The sequence below is a fragment of the Engraulis encrasicolus genome, chromosome 1, assembly GCF_034702125.1.
Source record: "Engraulis encrasicolus isolate BLACKSEA-1 chromosome 1, IST_EnEncr_1.0, whole genome shotgun sequence".
Classification (NCBI taxonomy): domain Eukaryota; kingdom Metazoa; phylum Chordata; class Actinopteri; order Clupeiformes; family Engraulidae; genus Engraulis; species Engraulis encrasicolus.
In genome coordinates this window covers 53357722-53376449 of record NC_085857.1, presented here as the reverse complement: position 1 = coordinate 53376449, position 18728 = coordinate 53357722, and the positions used below count along the sequence as shown (strand labels likewise).

Genomic DNA, 18728 nt, shown 5'->3' with positions numbered 1-18728 from the left:
GCCTTAATTATGTGGTTTTGGTAGACACAAACATGAACAGACGTTAAGCGGCGTACACACACATTACTAGCTTCTCGCTTGCTCGCCTACTCGCCACTCTTTCATGGAACATTCGCTGAAATTTCCCGCGGCTTTAACTGCCAATGTACAGGCGAGAAGTACCGAGCTCTGCATTCCAATTGGTTACTCGCTTACTCGCCTCGCTCGAAGTATTTTCAACTCGGGATCCGACCACATCGCATCGCTTGTACAGTACTCGCCTTCTCGCCTGCTCGTCTCGCTAGAACACATTGACATTGTATTGAGTCCATTCGCTGAGCGAGTAACTAGCAGCGACGTGTGTGTACGGCCCTTTACAGCTGTAGTTTTGTAACTGATTTGTGTTTTCTATTTTTTGTTATTCCCTGCTTGGGAGGATAGGTAGAGGATCACTGCTGCCGCCGTCTGCAACCCAGCTGATTGACACAGGAGAGAGGAACAACCACTGCAGGTCATTTTCAAATTCAAAACCCCATCGTCAACATCAGCTCATTCACACAGGACAAAGGAAATACCGCTGTCAACAGTGTGGCAAGATTTTCTCACAGTTAGAACATCTCCGAGTGCACCAGCGCATGCACACAGGAGAGAAACCCTACAGATGTGGACAGTGTGGGAAAGGCTTTTCACGGGCTGCAGCTCTTAAGGTACACTAGCGCATCCACTCAAGAGTGGATGTCCTTCTCTCACTCTTATCTCATGTCCTTTCTTTCACTTATCATCTCTGTGTCTTCCTTTCTCTATCCATATCACTCCCCCTTCCCTCTCTTCACTCTCTCTTTCTCTCTATCACTGTGAGATTGAATTTTGCCTCTCTCTCTCTCTCTCTCTCTTAAGGTACACCAGCGCATTCACTCAAGAGTAAAGCTCTATAACTGTGAAGAGTGTGGGAAAGGTTTTTCACATGCAGCACATCTCGAACGGCACCAGCGCATTCACACAGGAGAGAAACCCTACCATTGCCAACAGTGTGGGAAGAGTTTTTCGCGGAGTGATAAACTCTCGATACACCAGCTCGTTCACACTGGAGAGAAGCCCTACGAATGTGGACAGTGTGGAAAATGTTTTACACGGGGAGATAAACTCACACAGCACCAGCTCGTTCACAAAAGAGAGAAAGAAGCCAGAGCACTCTGGACAATGTAGTTGTAGAAGTCATAACACTGTGGACAGTGTAGTTGTAGAAGTCAATACAATGTGGAGAGTGTAGTAAATGTTTTTTTAGAAGCAGGAAATCTACAGACCCTGATGGCCTAAATCGAGTAAAAAAGAAAATAATGTCAGAATATGATTTTTGTCAGAATTATGTCAGAATATGATTTTTGCTTTGGGGGCTCTTTTACTGTTTTTCATGTGAATTTCCCCTTTGTTCTCTATGGAGCCTTTAAAGATGGATTCTGCTGATGTTAAGTCGTGGGGATAGAAATAAGCTCGTAGTCTTAGTTAAATACATAACTTCTTATTGCCAGCAGAGCAGATGGATGTCTGACGATAGATTATCATTGCATAGAAGACTAGAATGCACTCTGAGAGTGCAGACCTCCGCCAAGGAAGCTGTTTGTTAGAACTTTTGACTGTTTTGACTTTTGACCTGGTTTTGTTTTAAGTCTTTCTGCCTTCTTTTTGTAGAGTTAGAAACTGGAATGTCAGCATTCGCCCTGTCCAGCAGTTCAATTGCGGTCACTGGGGGCGTCTAGATTTGTTTCTTTTTACAAGTCCTGGTTCCGGTTCGTGATCTGGCAGGGCTTGACAACGAAATTATTTTCCAATCGCTCCGTTCTGAACGGTTCAGGTAGGCCTCTGTTTTACGTTTTCGTTCTTGCATGCGTTCCGCCACCAACATATCGGTCCTGAACTGGTCCGGAACTCAAAATATTCCGACAGTGTTTGGTGGGCCTTTCAAGTCTATTTTTTATGGACTTTATCTTAGGATAAACGTACTCATTAGTATTTGTCCTTGATTTACACCGTAGCTAGTCTATGCCCAAAAATAATAAATCACAGGCGGTGTCCAAAACCATTCAAATGGGCTATCCGTCTCACATAGCATAGGCCTAGAAAAAAAACATTTCTGGATACGTGCTAAACTCCTTACCTGCCATATGGAGATCTTCAAAGGCTTGCACTATAAATATAGCATACCTCCAATTTCCTGTTAAACTTTACATAGACTAACAAACACTTCAAATCCAGACTTTATAACACCAAGGCATGGACAGGCAAAATAGGCTATTATGCCTACATAGCCTACAAACAATTTACATATCAGTTTCACAGTAGGCCTAATCTATGAGCTGGCCTCGTGTGATATTTGATATATAGAAAACGAAACAAACGTCAGTTTATGGATTTCAGAATAACGTTTCTGTTCCGGAACAGTTGAAGACCATTTCGTTTGTGTTTAATTTACGGTTTCCACTCCAAGTAAAATTCTGTAAACTTCAGTTCGTTTTCGTTTTTCGTTTTCGTTCCTTGAACCAGTTCAGAGCGCTGTGATCCGGCTCACCACCAGAATTTAATCACTTGGGTAATTTCCAACAACTCCACCGAGTTTCATCCAAATCTGTTCAGAACTTTTTGAGCTATCCTGCTGACAAACAGACAGACCAACGCGACCGAAAACTACTTGGTGGAGGTAAAAAACAGAATCCATTCTTCTTGGTTCAAAGATTAGATTAAAGAAAGCCTGAGCCTTTAAGGTTTTAGTTGGGGATTCTGAAATTGCAGCCAAGGAATCGGTCACTTACCTTGGCTGTGTGTTAAACAGTAAGCTAAGTGGCATAAGCTTATGTCAGGCACAGAAGGCAATCCCCAAAATAAACCATAGAGTGCGTTTTATAGCCAGAGTTTCTAAATTTCTTGGCACAAAAATGGCCATTTTGACAGGAGCCTTAATTCATCCATACTACGACTATGCGAGTGGCTCATGGTATCATAGTTCGGCAATGAATTTGAAACACAGGCTACACACTTCTCAAGTAACTAGACTAATTTCGGATTTTCCCACAAAAAAAACACCTTGCGTCATTCCATTTTGATGAAGTGGGATAGTTGAAGGTGGAGGATAGGGTGACTTTGATTCAGTTGCGCCTGGTTCATAGGATTGTGTATGGGAAGCTTCCAAAGTATTTTTAAAACTATTTTAATAAAGTAAATGAGGTTCATCACTACTCCACTAGGGGGAGCACAACAGATTTTGTCCTTCCCATAGTCAAGACAAACATGGGCAAAGAGTCTCTTATGATGGTTCTGTGCTGTGGAATAGGTTACTTGGCTGGCCCTTAGTAGTTCAGATAGTTTCAAGCCAAACTTAAAAAATGGTTAAAACAACAATACGAGACAATGTCAACACTATATGTCTATATAGGCCTACAGTAGGTGCTCTCAGAACCATTTCAATGCATTTCTTTTTCTATGTGTTTTGAATGAATGTTTGTATGAATACGTACATGTATATGTATGTGTGTAGTTAAGAATGCTGCCATATGCTTCCTATACCATCTGGCACCACAATGAAAATAAGCCCTAGGGCTTTTCTGTGTCTATCCTTGACTATTTCTTTCTTTTCATGTATGGTTTCATTTGCTGTACCATGTTTTTACATCAGATAGTCAAATAAATGCATTCATTCAGTCATTCAGTCATTCATTCATCTTATGTCTTGTAGGGGGGGTCATTGTGCCTAGCTGTGTCACTAGATCCTCAAATGACAAACCTCCCTAGTGTACGAAAGTACTTGCATTGCTTTTGACCTGACTAGTAGCAGCGCTGAAGGTTATGTCACTAGGAGGGTACAGCCTGGCTAGTTGATCCACCATCAGCCTACCCTTTTCATATCATACAGACAGAAGGCAGCACATGTCTGTATTGGAAAGCAAGAAATGTAATTTCAAATTCTTTGTATGACCAGTGCATGTAAAGAAATTGACAATAAAACCTACTTGACTTGACTTGACATGGACGCATAGGGTACATTCCAATATGCGGACTTCCGTCCTTCCTTGCTTACTTGCTTGTGACCTAATGATGATGTCACCGACGACAGAAAATTAATTCAATATCTTGCAAAGGCACAATTCTAATGTAATTTCCTCATTTACAATTGGGATGGCGAATGGAGAACAGTCCCCCAAAACTGTTATGGTCAGGCTGACAGCGGGGAAAGTGAATTGTTTTCTCCACGGAGGCGGGGCGTCAGCAACATGCAAGCCCACAAGCACAAGTGGAGGACGGAAGTCTATATATTGGAATGTACCCATAGAGGCAGCGCATCACTTGGACATACAGTTATGCTCATAAATAATAATAGCAGTAATGCAGTGTGTTGCCTCTACAAAGATGAGTAAATGTCAAAAATTCTTCAAATAAATTCCACTTTGATGAGCAAAAATTCTTTGGCGACACTGTATATCCAGTGCACATTCTATTTCAAAGCAAGAAAAAAAACGAGAAAAATTAATTGAATTTCATAACATATCATAGAACGTGAAAAAATGTCAGTAAAAATAGCAGTGATGACATCTGTCTTTGGAATCAAATCAAATTCCTGAAAATGCATCTTTGCTGAGCATCCTAAACTAATATTTTGTTGTATAAGCATGTTTATTTATAACAGTTTTGCATCTGTGGTGCATGCAGTTCATCATCATCCGATAATGGTAAACCAGTACTGCATCCCAGGTTAATTGATATATTCCACAATTCCTCGAAACATCTACTTCAAAGGCATTTTCTCTTCAGAATAGGGCAACATGACTTCTTTCAATATCCAGATGTATGCCTACTCGAACAGATCCATGTTCCCTGGCATATCGAAAATCGGACCAACACTGTAGGGCACCATCATGCCTAACCGTCTTCACTGTACGCAATGGCTTAAATTCTTTGTTTGCAGGATGTCCGGCAAACTATCTGTATCTTACACCCAAAAAGAACAATCTTATCGAATATTATCTAATGCAGGGGTGGGGAACCTATGTCTCGAGGGCCGTTTCCAGCCCCCTATATAAATGTAATGTTATGCAGCGTCACATGAAATATGACATTTTGTAAAGGAATCTGAGAAAATACATTTACAATACAATTAAGTTATATTCAGTCATGGCCGTAGCCAGGAGTTTGAAATAAAGGAGGTCCATAGAATTTTTTAAAAAGGTGGATTGTGTAGGATCCCCTTTTCCCGTATGAGAAGTGCAATTTTCCCAGTCATAATGAATACTTAGAATTTGATGGTGGTGCAAAGTATTCATGAAAAAGGTAAAATTTGGGTATTGGCAACATCAATTCTGGAAATAAACTACTAAAAATATTACACAGTGCACTATACACAATATTACAATGTGCCATTTTTGTAATTTATTTTGAAAAGGCATGCCCATTCACAACTTTGATATTTCAATGATTTAGAGTAAACCAACATCTACTGATCTGACAAAATAGAGAAAAGTATGGATGTATCGAAAATATAGATTTCCGTCATTTTGAACAGGTATACTCAGAAATAGATGGGGATGATAAATAGAAATGTTAACACTTGTGAATGGGCAGCATAAATTCTGGATGTAAACTACCTTTAAGTAATATTGATATTGATCAATTGTCATACACATACTGTCGTATGTCGAAAGGGCAGAAAGAGACCTTTCCAATGGCACCACACACTCACCCAAACACAAAAGCTATGTAAATAAAAACAGCAATTGAAACGTGTATGCAAAAATTGAGAATAAAAAAATACATTATTTTCTCTAAAAATGAGGGAGGTCCGGACCTCCCTGACCTCATATGTGGCTACGGCCATGTATTCAGTGTACCTAGAGAAGTTGGGGTCTGTTTTAAAGGTGGCTACCTTCAATATAGGCCTAAAGTGCAGGGAGAAATCCTGGTTTGTGTTCATAGTATGGCCCTCGGAGGACTTTTACGGCCCTCGGATGAATTTGAAGTGGCCCTTCGAATGAAAAAGGTTCCCCACCCCTGATCTAATGAGTGCAAGTAGCATGATGGGGATGTTTTTGTACTACGTTTGTACAATAACGTTGGTCCTATTTACCGTATACTAGGAACCATGGATCAGTTTGAGTACATCAGGATACTGTAGCAAGTAGCCAGCACAAGTCTTGGACTTCAATCCCATTAAAAACTTGTGGGCTAACATAAGATGATGCTGTTCATGAGGCAAAACCAAGAAATGCAGAGGAATTGTGGAATGTAGTACAATTAACCTGGGCTACACTACCCTACTTGACAGTTTCCAGACTTTGGTCTGCTCCCTCCACCACAGATGTGAAGCTATCAGACACCATGCAACAAATTTCCCCAATTTTCTTGCTTTGATTAAAGAATTTTGACATTTACTCACCTTAAAGACACTTTGAGCACAACTATAAAAATAACAACACAAGTAGTTAAGTTCAGAGTTTCAATATATTTTCACAATGCAATTATTAATATGGTTCATCTTGTTTATTTTTAAATGTATTTTGGGTTTCGGTTATTCAATTTATGAAATTGTTTATTTTGTTTTAGGCTACTAGGCTGCATCTAACCTGCAGAGCCACAAATTCAAAGACGTGGATGTGATGTGTGTAGTTCAGATTCTGGCAGATTACAGTTCATGGTCATATATGCGTATGTTTTTAATACTACTGCTACTACTATGTTGTTTATCATTTTTATTTGTGCTGAATGTAGCTTGTAGCCTACCGTTGAAAATGAATGTTTTTGCTGTAAGCACAGATCATGAAGTAGGCTTTTATTTTGAAGAACAGTCGAAGATCGGCCATGCAGAAAATGTAGCTACCGTTGCTGGCTTCACACGCTCTTCAGCCCATAAACATGGGAAGAGGCTGTTTTCTAGTTTGATTGTTTGGCCAGTAGTTTGAATCTGAAAACGTATTGCACCGAATAACTTAAATGCCGATATTCTGAACGGCTTGCTGAGCCGAATTTAAGAAAAGCATCAGGTATTCTTGACGTAGTGAGCACTGAAGTCTGCACGAGAGACGCAACATGGAGAGGCAGGTGAGTGAAAGAAAGCAAATCGTCTCTGAAAATAATTGAACAACCAGAACTAGAACTAGAGGTCTATTCACGGAAATGTGTTGTAATGTGGGATTGGAGACTGTTGGTGAGTTTAATTGTTCACTACCCGGGCTACGAGTTTGGCATTTCTGTACGCAGTAACACCCACGGTATGAGTACGAATATTATGTAAGACAGGGTGGGGAACCTTTTCATTCGAGGGGCCACTTCAAATTCCTCCAAGGGCCGTAAAAATTCCTCAAGGGCCGTGCTATGAACACAAAGCAGGATTTCCCCCCTGCACTTAGACCTAAGACTTTCAGCCTGAAGGCAACCACCTTTAAAACAGACCCCAGACAAATTTACAAAATGTCATCTTTCATCTGAAGCTGCATAACAGTAAACTTAGACTATAAAACGCCTCAAGGTCGATAGCTACAGTGCCGTGCGTATGTTTTTTTGCTATAGCTGATCTTTTACCCCCCTCCCCCCAACATTTGGCACGCTTATGTTCAGATCACCAAACAAATGTACATTAAACAAGGATGATCCAAGCAAGCATAAAATGCTGTTTCTGAGCGATTTTATTTGTTGAGAGAATAATGCCATGAAACCTGCATGATGATGCCTGTGTGAAAAAGTAATTGCCCCCTGAACCTTAACTTGTTATACCACCCCCAGCAGCAACATTTTTTGTCAAGTGTTTACAAGACTGACCAAAATGGATGGTTGGACATCATCCTTCAGGATTTGTTTGTAAAGCCAAATTCATGCTTACTTTAATCTGGTCATCCATGTTCCTGCCTGGGCAGCAAAACAGCCCCAAAACATGAAACTCCCACCACTATGTGTTTACATGGCATCCTTTTTTTATCAAATGCAGTGTTCATTTCACACCAGATGCTACGGGAGGCTCTCCTTTCAAAAATAAACTTTTGTAACATGTCTGCATGATATTTTCTTAGAAGATTTGTATGCATCGTCAATATGTTCTCAGCAAATTTGAGACAAGCTCTCCTTGTCAGAGGTGGTTTTGGGTTTTGCACTCTGACATGCATGCAATGTTTGCGTAGTCGCTTTCTTATGGTTGAGTCATGAACACTTCGATTTTATGGTGTTATTAACATCTCCTGTTGGTAAGATGTTGTTTTTTGTCCCTTTCTGAACTCTTGGATCCACCGTCACTGTCTTCTTGTGGTTAGTGTGACAGCCACTCTTAGAAATGTTCAACACTAAGCTTACATCATGCTTCCTCCTATTGTGGATAATGGCTCTTGCCATGGTTTGCAGTGCAGATGCTCCAATGATTTAGAAATGACTTTTTAACCTTATACAGTCTGAGATATGTCAATTATTTTTTATCATAATCTGCTCTTGAATGACCTACTACACATTGTCAAACAGGTTCTCTATTCAAATAATTTGAAAGGCCTGGTAGCAGCCAGTCTTGGGCAGCTGTGAAATATAACTCAGTTGTCCAAAATAATATGATGAATCACAGATACCTCCTCATTTAACAAGGGTGGCAATTACTTTTTCACAATGGCTCATGTAAGTTTTATGGCATTATTCTCTTAATAAATGAAATAATCACTGAACAACTGCATTTTATGTTTGCATTCAACTGCGGACATGCAACTAAGGGACACTGTGTGAGATTTTTAGTTGTTTATTTCCAGAATTCATGCTACCCATTCACTAATGTTACCTTTTTCATGAATATTTACCACCACCATGAAATTCTAAGTATTCATTATGACTGGAAAAATTGCACTTTTCATACATGAAAAGGGGGATCTTCTCCATGGTCTGCAAAAATGACTGTACTTGGGCTACTCTAGAAAATATTTGTTTATTACTTGGTCCAATTTGGCAATAGGCGAGACAGTTTCAATGAGCAGCATAGTTGCAGAACCTTTTTTGACCATTTCCTGCACAGTGTCCCTTTAAGCTCAGCTACTTCCTGTGATGCACCACCCACTGTGCATGACTACATGTTTTCCAACCTGTGTGGTGTTTTGCAGGTGAAGGCAATTTCCCAGCACGTTGATGCGAGTCACAGACAAGCTTGTTCTGACCTTGAGAGGGCCAGACAGTTCATCACTGAAGCACTACAGGTAAGTCCATTTGCAAAGACTACATCCTTTACACACACTGGTGAAATGTACATTGAACACAACACTTATCATGCCCCAGTTGTCACTGTATATTGGCAGTTCTTAATGAACAAATGAAACTATTAGGCTTGCAGTGGAACAAACACTTGGACGTACAATACAACAGTACACAAGTCTGAAAAACATACATTAAAATAAAATACTGGCCGTAACCCCAACTGTGTAAAGCATACAGTACCCAGCCAGTACATTAAAATAAAATACTGACCGTAACCCCAACTTTTAAAAAACATACACTAGCCAATACATTAAAATAAAATACTGTCAATAACCCCAACTGTTTAAAAAGTTTGTAATGCAACCCTCTTTTCCCAAGGCAAAAGCTCATTGGATGGGTGATCATTAAAAGGCTTTCCCGAATATTCATCAGAAATACTTTCTATGTCTTGTGCAAAAAGCACATCTGGACAAGCTAAAAGCATGTTGGGAAATCATGCTGTGTGGTCACATGAGACATGTGACACATGAGTTTTTGCATAAGAACCAGTACACTATCTTCAAGTGGCCACACCAATTTTGAGATCTTGCCATCAGTGGAAATGTATGAATGTATTTGAATCAGGCTGTCCATACAAGTCAGATAAGTAACCTGACTGAATTAGGGGTGTTCTGGACCGACAAATTGGCAACTATTTAGTAATACCAAGCTGTTGGGACTTGTCTGCTTATGGGTGGTTGAGGTGACGCCTTGTTTTTTCGTAACATTGGTTAAAACCTACAAAACTGTTGTTGTTCCTTTAAAAAACAAATGTCAATGAAAGAAGATGTGGTACATTATGTTTCATCTCATCTCTTAGATGAGAAGAAACATTTTTGTTAAGATTTATGAAAAGGTTTATATGTCAAATATAAACAGTTTGACTGTAACATTAATGAAACCTGGAATATAATGTATATATAAATTAACCAAGAACATTTTGAATAATGTATGAAGCATTTGGCATGATTGCATACATATTAACTTTATATTAAGATATGTGAATGTGAAAAAAACTCAAGACAGTATCAACTACCTGGTCAATTTTGTAACACAAATTGCGTCCTGTGGGGTGACATGTATGTCAATGTTTGTGAATGGGCAGCTGCAAGGCCAACTACAAGGGTCTTAAAGACAGGCTCCTAACCAGTCAGTACCTCAGTTATTGGAGAGTGCTGTGGAAGTTTAAGGTGACTATTAACCTCTTAATATGTCTTCATATTGCAATGTTTCTGTCACGCAATGCTTAGGTTCATTTTATGGTGTCCTGTGGTGTCACTGCTCTTATCGAAGGGAAAAAAGGGTTTTTTATAAATGAAAACGCATATTAAGATTTAAACAATATCATTATCAAGTTAGCATGAGCTCAGATGTCAGTCATGTATACAAAAGGATTAAAATGGCCACAATGCAGTGAATTTCCTGTGGTGTGACATGCCTATGCAATGTGTTGATGCAGGACACATTTTCCCAAAAATGGCAAAAATAAGACGATATTCCACGGACCACTAAGTGCCATATTTTTTCTATTTTTTTCCAATTTTTTCCATCATTTTTTTCAGGAATTGGAAAAACTTTTTTTTTGCGTTACGCACTTTAACGTCAACCACCCTTATATAGCAAGTATCCACAGGCTATTTGATCAGCAAAGGTGACTACCATACTTCATATTAATGGTATAACTTCTTTGGGGTGAACATATTTATTCACAAGCCTATTTTTGTGTAAATCTGCAGAAAATGGTTTCTGTTGCATCTATTAAAATGAACTGAACTGAACTGAACTGTTTCTTTTCCCTTATCTTTTCCCTTAACAGCTTTTAACTTTCAGAGAGGAAGATACCGCACACTCTTGTCTATCATGCTGAATTGTATTTACAGAAACAACGTTTTGGCCCGTGTTGCCTTTCTCAAGTGATTCTCTAGTGTTTCTCAAATACAAAGGCCACACTGGCCGAAACTTTTTTTCTGTAATTAAAATTCAGCACGATGGACAAGAGTGTGCGGCATCTTCCTCTCTGAAATTGCACTTGTACCCGCTACCTGCACCTTGAAAAGAAATCTCTGGTGTGCGTTGGTTTCCTCTTCCAAAAATGAACAGATGTTAAACCATGAAGTTGCTGCTTCAAAAGCTCAACAAGAGATGATCCGTTGTAATGATTTTCCAAAAGGGTGCCTTCTCTCATACCACTCTATATCAAACTGGTGCGAGTTCTGCGTGTCATTTGTGTTTGGCTTGATGAATGTTGTGATTGTGACGTCTGCTCTGTGATCACAGTGAGCTGTTGCTCTCTGTTGTGGTGCAGAAGGACGTCGATCGATGTTGATAGACGACGTGCAACTCAAGCTCAGCTACTTTCTACTACGCGCCATCCACTGTGCATGACTACATGTTTTCCAACCTGTGTGTTGTTTTGCAGAAGAAAGAAATTTCCCACAATGTTGATGTGAGTCACAGACAAGCTTGCTCTGACCTTGAGAAGGCCAGACAGTTCATCACTGAAGCACTAGAGGTAGTTCCATCTGCAAAGACTAAATCCTTTGCATCGCTTTTACATGACAAACGGAATCCCTCTTTCTTTGCCTGCATTGAACCTCTTTCAATTTCTTCTAATTGCTTTAAATGAATGCCTAGCAATGTTAGATGCACATGGTGTGTGTGTTATTTGTTGACATGTTTGCTGTGTGTGCACTGATCAGAATGAAGACCAGAGGAACGTGGCTCTGCACTCGTTAATCCAGCGTCTGGAAGAGAGTGCGTCTGAAGGTGTGAGGATCCTTTCAGAGCAGGTGGAGTCAAACCGGCAGCTAAATTCCCAGATCCATGAACTCGAGAATCACCTGGAGGAGAAAGACCTCTCACTAGCACAAGCCAATGAGGTGTGTGTGTGTGTGTCTGTGTGTTTCACATGTTTTAAGGAAAACTGGTGTAAAATCAAAATTGCAACATCTAAAGGGCAAGCCAAGTCCAACATGGTATCATGCAAAGCGTTTGGATAAAACAATAACTTAACCGTATGGTGTGTATGTTTTGTGCGCTGTAATGGAGTGACCATCACTAGGGTTGTGAGTGTGTTCTGACTGTCACGCCAATGAGCCTGACTGTTTGGTGTAGTGGTCAGAGCCCCAGTTTACGACCCCAGAACAGGGCTTGACACTGGCAAACCGGCCAAATGCTGGTAAAACTTGGCTGTGGCTAGTAATACTTCCAGTGTCACAAGCCACTTTGGTTAGCATCTTATTCCTTGGTATGACACATCATCATAGCCTATGTTCTGATGTTTGCACCTTGTGTATCAATTGTTTATTTTAAGTTCAAGAAAAAGCTCAGTAACTCAGATTCTATTTGATTGATATACTTCCATGTATAATCTTCCATGTATTATCTGCTGAGGTCAGACGTACACCATTATGATAAAGAAAAAAAAAAACATTGTAAAATCTGTGGCTAGTGGAATATCTGAATGGCTAGTGACTGAGGAAACTCACTAGCCACAGTGGCCGGTAGGTGAAAACGTTAATTTCAAGCCCTGCCCCAGAAGTTCTGGTTCAAGTCCCAGCTGGGCAACTCTACTCCCCTTCGCTACATGCGCACTACAACTTTGCATGTTAAATCACTCAGCAAAACCCTGTTACAGGTTGGGGTTAGGGGTGGTTTTGGTCTGGGCACAATATCGCCATTTTCTGCAAGTAAAGCAGCAGAAATGTTCCTTTACTGGCCGGTTAGGATTAAGGAGGGCTTTGGTCAGGGCACAGCTCTGTATTTGCGAGTTTAGCAACAGACGTTCGCCACGATGGCAGGAAAAATATAAGCCTGGTCATGTGACAAAAACGCTTTTCTGCTGCGGTGTACAGCACAGTTTAACATGCAAAGTCATTGCACCTCACCGTGGAATGCCCTAGTGTGAAATGAAAACGCCTTTGCATGATGCGTCTGGAAAATAATTGTGTGAAGTGTGTGTTTTGTAATCATGCAGACTGTTGCTGCCCTGAAGACTGAACTGAGGAAGCTGCAACAGCGGCTGCAGAGTAGCCACGGGTAAGCACACACACACTCACACACACACACACACACACACACACACACACACAGTTGCGTATGCATACATACAGTGTACCGGTACACGCATGATAAGAACTGCATGCGTTTGTGACGTTACAATGTCATTTTGTCACTGTGTTGTTGAGGTGGGGGGGAGACTGACACTGAAGTCTTCTGGGTGGTGCTGCTTGCAGCCATGTTTGGCCTTGGGGATTTGGTTCTCGCCAGATCTGTGGGGGCAGCTCAAACTAGTACCTCCCATCCTTCCCTTTTGCTTGTGGCTTCTTGTCTCGGTCGCCCCTCCACTGTGGAGAAAACGTTTTTCCTGCTAAAATAAAGTTTTCAGCCTACACAGATCTTTTTTGGGGTGGGGGGGTGGGGATGGGGGGTTCTCCCCCATTCAACATCAAAATGCCCTTATTTTTGTTCTTTCTGAACAAAAAGTTGATCATTAATGCCATCTTGCCTTGCACATGAGGCCATAAGCAACAGGAAAAGATGTGAGGTACTAATTTGACAGCTACTTTGTGTGTTTCCCCTCAGTTTAGCAAGCTACTCTCAGATCTGGAAGGCTTTGGCTACACCTTTGATCTATATCTATGTTGCATCCAAAAAGACAGAAAATGCATGCACATTGGTAACACAAGCGTTGTCGAACACAGAGCGGCTCTGTTCGAGAGGACCAATCAGTGGCTGCTGCTCGCGGTCGTCTGCGGGCCGGTCGGTCACATTTTTGGAGGTGCACACTGTCTGCGAAGGGGCCTTCTGCGCTTAGACAGTAGCCTACAGACTTCACCTCTGAAAGCCCATTGGGAAACTCCAACTCCCATTGTCATTGTGACACAGCACTCCACAGCACATAAGTCAACACTGCACACTATAAAATTGCATTTATGCCTCACCTTTGCAAGGGGGCAGCCCTCAATGGCGTCCCTAGGGAGCAGTGCGGCGGGACGGTACCATGCTCAGGGTACCTCAGACACAGAGGAAGATGGGGGAGGTTAGTGGTTGATTACTCCACCCACCATCCTGGCAGTCAGGAGTCGAACCGGCAACTTTTGGGTTACAAGTCTGACACCCTAACCGTTTACCCATGACTTCCCTCTGCACCTCTGCAGCCATGACCCAACTTTGACCATTGACCTTTGACCCGCGACATTTCTGCCCCCTGCAGGGCGATTCAGGAAGTGACTGAGTGGCTGCAGGATGACGAGGCCAAGCCCAATGTTGTGGTGAGAACACACATACACACACACACACACACACACACACACACACATACACACACACACACACACACATGATCACCACCACACAGCAGATAATCTGCACATCAGCCGCCATCAAACCTGCTTTTTTTTTGGTAGGTTGTAATATACAGTGTTGGCCAAAAGTTTGGACACACATTTTAATAACCGGTATGAGCTTAAAGGGACAGTTTGGTCAATTTCAACATGCAGTTGTAATGCTCACACTACCCTGGACTTGTCAGTGCCTGAGATTTTTTTTTTTCTTCTTCTTCAGCCGTTTCCGAGATCCTGGTCATTGTAATGGGGGCAGCTCTTTGTTTACATTTCAAAAAAACATTTTTATTTATTCCCAAAAACATCCAAAAGGTTATAAAACATCAGCAGACAACTAGCAAACAGTAGTACCTTTTGGGAAAATATTTGGAGTTGGCCTATGTTTCATTTTTTAAAAATGTAAACAAACGCTGCCCCCATTAGAATTGCTCATATCTCGGAAAGGGCTGAGCCGAAAAATGTGGCATCACCAGGTACTGACAAGTCAAGGGTAGCATGAGCAATACAACTGCATGTTGAAATTGACCAAACTGTCCCTTTAACAAAAACAATATCAGTCATAAAGAATATCCAAAAATGTCCAACAGCGATGGCAGCTGGGAACTTACCTGACATTAACACAGCAGAACTGATGGCCCCACATGTTTCAACAAGCCTATTTTTTTTTGTCTATTTTCAGGTAAAAACGCCCAGTCAGTCAAGTCAATCTTAATTGATACAAGCAATATAAGCAAGCTTTTCTTGATCTGATAATGAGTCACTTGCTCTAACTACAGGTGGAACAGTCAGTGGTATAAAAAGTAAATGTGAAAAACCCGGCCACAGATTCCCAGCAACACAGGGGTGCATTTCTCAAAAGAGAAATTGATAGCCTTTTAGCAACTTTGGTAGTGCCAATGGGAAAATGCATTGAAAACAACAAAGTAGCTAATGTAGTAAGCAACCTTTGTTTTGAGAAATGCACCCCAGGGTTGTCCTCTCCAAGTAGCTAGCTACAGTATAGACCAAGTGACTCAATAACAGATCAAGAAAATGTCTGTAAAATGCTTGTATTGGCAAGTGCTTAAAACTAGGTTTATAACGTCTCAAAATTCTAGCTCTACAATTGATTGTTTTGTGAAGCACATGATTCTACATGTGTTCACGCACGGTTTCCTCAATGTACTGTACATAGCCACGAAAATAAAGAGAACGCATTAAATGAGAGGGTGTGTCCAAACTTTTGGCCGATACTGTACATTTTGTTTTTTTGTCCAGGAAGAAGATGGAGAATCTGAAGTGACTCCAGTCCAAAGGTCCGGGAGGATCAATTCTCCCCCTGATCTGGTATATCTGGACCAGCTGAAAAGGTTGCCTATGCAACTAGTTGACTGGTCCACAACATTAGGTCTGCAAGGAACAGAGGAAGAAGGAACGGAGAGCCAAGACACAGAAACACCCAAACAGAGTAAGAGATCACACACACAGACTGTTTTGAACAGCGGCCTCATGGCCCAGGAGTTTTCTTGTGATCAGACAGTTGAGGGTTTGAATATTGTGCCAGTAAGAATAATGGTGATGCTCTCAACTCACACTTACTGGACTATGTTCATCTGTAAAGGACTGTGCACCTTGTAGGGAAGCTCAAATCTCAGTATACTTTGTATAATGACAATAAAGGCTTTCTATTCTATTCTATTCTATTCTATTGAGGCACCTTCATCCATGGCTGAAGTGCCCTTGAGCAAGGCAACTAACCCCATATTTCTCAAGGGACTGTAACCAATACCCTGAACATAAATATAAGACTGTTTGAATAAGAGCATCAGTGTCAATGTAAAATTAATTTGATTAAGTGTTTCATAAAGAAGTAAATTATTATCAGTTAATGGAATTCCTTAACTGTACACGGGTTTGTTAGAAACAAACATGAACAGGCGCTACGTCTGCACTTTTGGGACTGATTTGTTTTTCTTTTGTTTCTTTTTTTTTGGTGGGAGTATAGGTAGAGGATCACTGCTGCCATCGTCTGCAAACCAGTTTATTGACATAGGAGAGAAGAACCACCACTGCCAACTCTGTGGGAAAGCATTTTTAAAGGCAAAACACCTACATCAACATCAGCTCATTCACACAGGAGAGAAGAAATACCAGTGTGAACAGTGCGAGAAACGGTTTTCGCGGGCAGACCATCTCAAAGTGCACCAACGCGTTCACACTGGAGAAAAACCCTACGAATGTGGACAGTGCGGGAAGAGCTTTTCCTATCCAGGAGATCTCCGAAAGCACCAGCAAATTCACACCGGAGAGAAGCCCTACGAATGTGGACAGTGTGGGAAGAGTTTTATACGGAGAGACAAACTCGCCAAACACCAGATCAATCACACGGGCAGGAAACCACGACACAGTGGACAGTGTAGCTAACTGTTTTCAGAAGCAGAAAAACACCAACAAATTCACACAAGAGAAGCTCAGGCCTGAAACAAAAGTTATAAAAAATAAATTCCAAAATATGATTTTTACTTTGGATGTTCTCCTTCAGTCTTTTCTTCATGTACATTCCCCTTCTCTTCCCTCCCCTCCTGTTCTCTATGGAGCCTTTAAAGATGGATAAGAGGTGGGGATCGAAGTTAGTGGTTAGACGTTGTTGAATGCATGGTCGTTAAGGTTTCAGGTGTCATCTGCATTGTAGGAGACACTCCTACGGATGTGAATGATACCATCAATTGAAATGGGTGCAATTTCAACTTCCCTATTGGACTCAGAGCTTGTTATTGTTAACTGCAGTATCATGTCATTGTCATGTCATGTCAGGTCGGCTTTAATGCCAGTTTCTTCATATGCACAGGTCATACAAGGAAATTGACATAGCTTGTCTCTCTGTCCCATGCATTGACATAGTAGACATACACAGGAGATTTAAAACGTACATTTAAGTGCAAGACCGGACCAATAACTGTGTAACAACAATAGACAAACAGTGGTATATACCGAGTTTTTCCCCAAATAAATCTTAAAGTGTTACTATGTAGGGTTTAAAAGTTTAATTATTCACTATCCCGAGTCAGCAGATGCTTATTTGAGTCAATAATAAGTGAACAATGACTCACAACCACTTTCACTGTCCGCTGTCAGAGAACCCTGAATGTGACTTTTGACAGAGCGACCCGGAAACACTTCTACATAAAAAAAGCGCTTTACATACCGCCAGATATGTGCGTGTTCACATTTGTATCAACTGCTTGTATTCTGTGATGAAAACATTCTCACAGCGAGCGTAGTTAACAGCATTTTTTCATGATGGTGCTGATTTGAGACAGGCATGTCACGGGCAACACACAAACTACGTGATCCTACATTGTGCCATTTTAAATCAAGTGAAAAGGGAATTTCTATATGTCCTGATGCTTGTAGCTATATGCCACTTGTTTTTTGGTCTAAACTTTCTGATTATTGTGGATTTTATGTTATTATTGCTATTATGATTTTGACCCTATAGGCCTAGCATTTTCCTGTATTTGTATTCTTTTTTTTAATCAACCATGTTCTATTTATTTTTTGTTTTTATTTTATTTTTAATTTCTTTCTTATTTTCATTTTATGTGTGTATTTTTTTTTATTCATTTCAGTATTATTTTTAATATTGTTGTTAATCTGAACTGTCAAACTTTAGGCTGCATGTCTTGTATGCATTGTGCTATACAAATACAGTTGTTATTGTTGCTATTACTATTATTATTATTATTATTATGTATTTATTTATTTTTAAGTGTTACAAGATGGTACGGTACAGCACAGATCAGGGCAGTGTACGGGTTGGTCGGGTTGTCATCCAGAAGCAGCGTTCCAGTATCCAAACTCCCATCCTCCCTTGTGCTTCTCGCCTCATGAGTCATGAGTTCAATTCAATATCTTGAAGCAAAATATTTTTTTTCCCATTTGCATTCGGGAAGCTGAATGGGTAGAAGTTCCCCAAAAGTTGTCAAGGCTGACAGCGGGGAAACTTAATTGTTTTCTCCACGTAGGCAGGGTGTCAGTTAAGCGCGAGGATAAAAGCATAGGTCGAGGCAGAGAGTTTGGATAATGGAATGGACATTATGTCTTGCATGGAGGGGAGGGGTAAATTGCAGGTGCACTGCAACACCATTTGCAGGTCAAGTCTCCCTAAGGCTATCTATCGGTTTTTGTATG

At 40.8% G+C, this 18728-nt stretch overlaps 1 protein-coding gene across 1 annotated transcript; it reads left to right on the top strand.

The window, feature by feature from the left end:
• Positions 1-6830: 6830 nt before the first annotated feature.
• On the top strand, positions 6831-18266 carry LOC134454864 (zinc finger and SCAN domain-containing protein 31-like). The gene is made up of 8 exons (XM_063206005.1): positions 6831-7059; positions 9084-9176; positions 11633-11725; positions 11913-12092; positions 13190-13251; positions 14429-14486; positions 15816-16005; positions 16543-18266. The coding sequence occupies exons 1-8, from the start codon at positions 7048-7050 to the stop codon at positions 16959-16961; spliced, it is 1107 nt and encodes a 368-aa protein (XP_063062075.1). The 5' UTR covers positions 6831-7047; the 3' UTR covers positions 16962-18266.
• Positions 18267-18728: the final 462 nt, after the last annotated feature.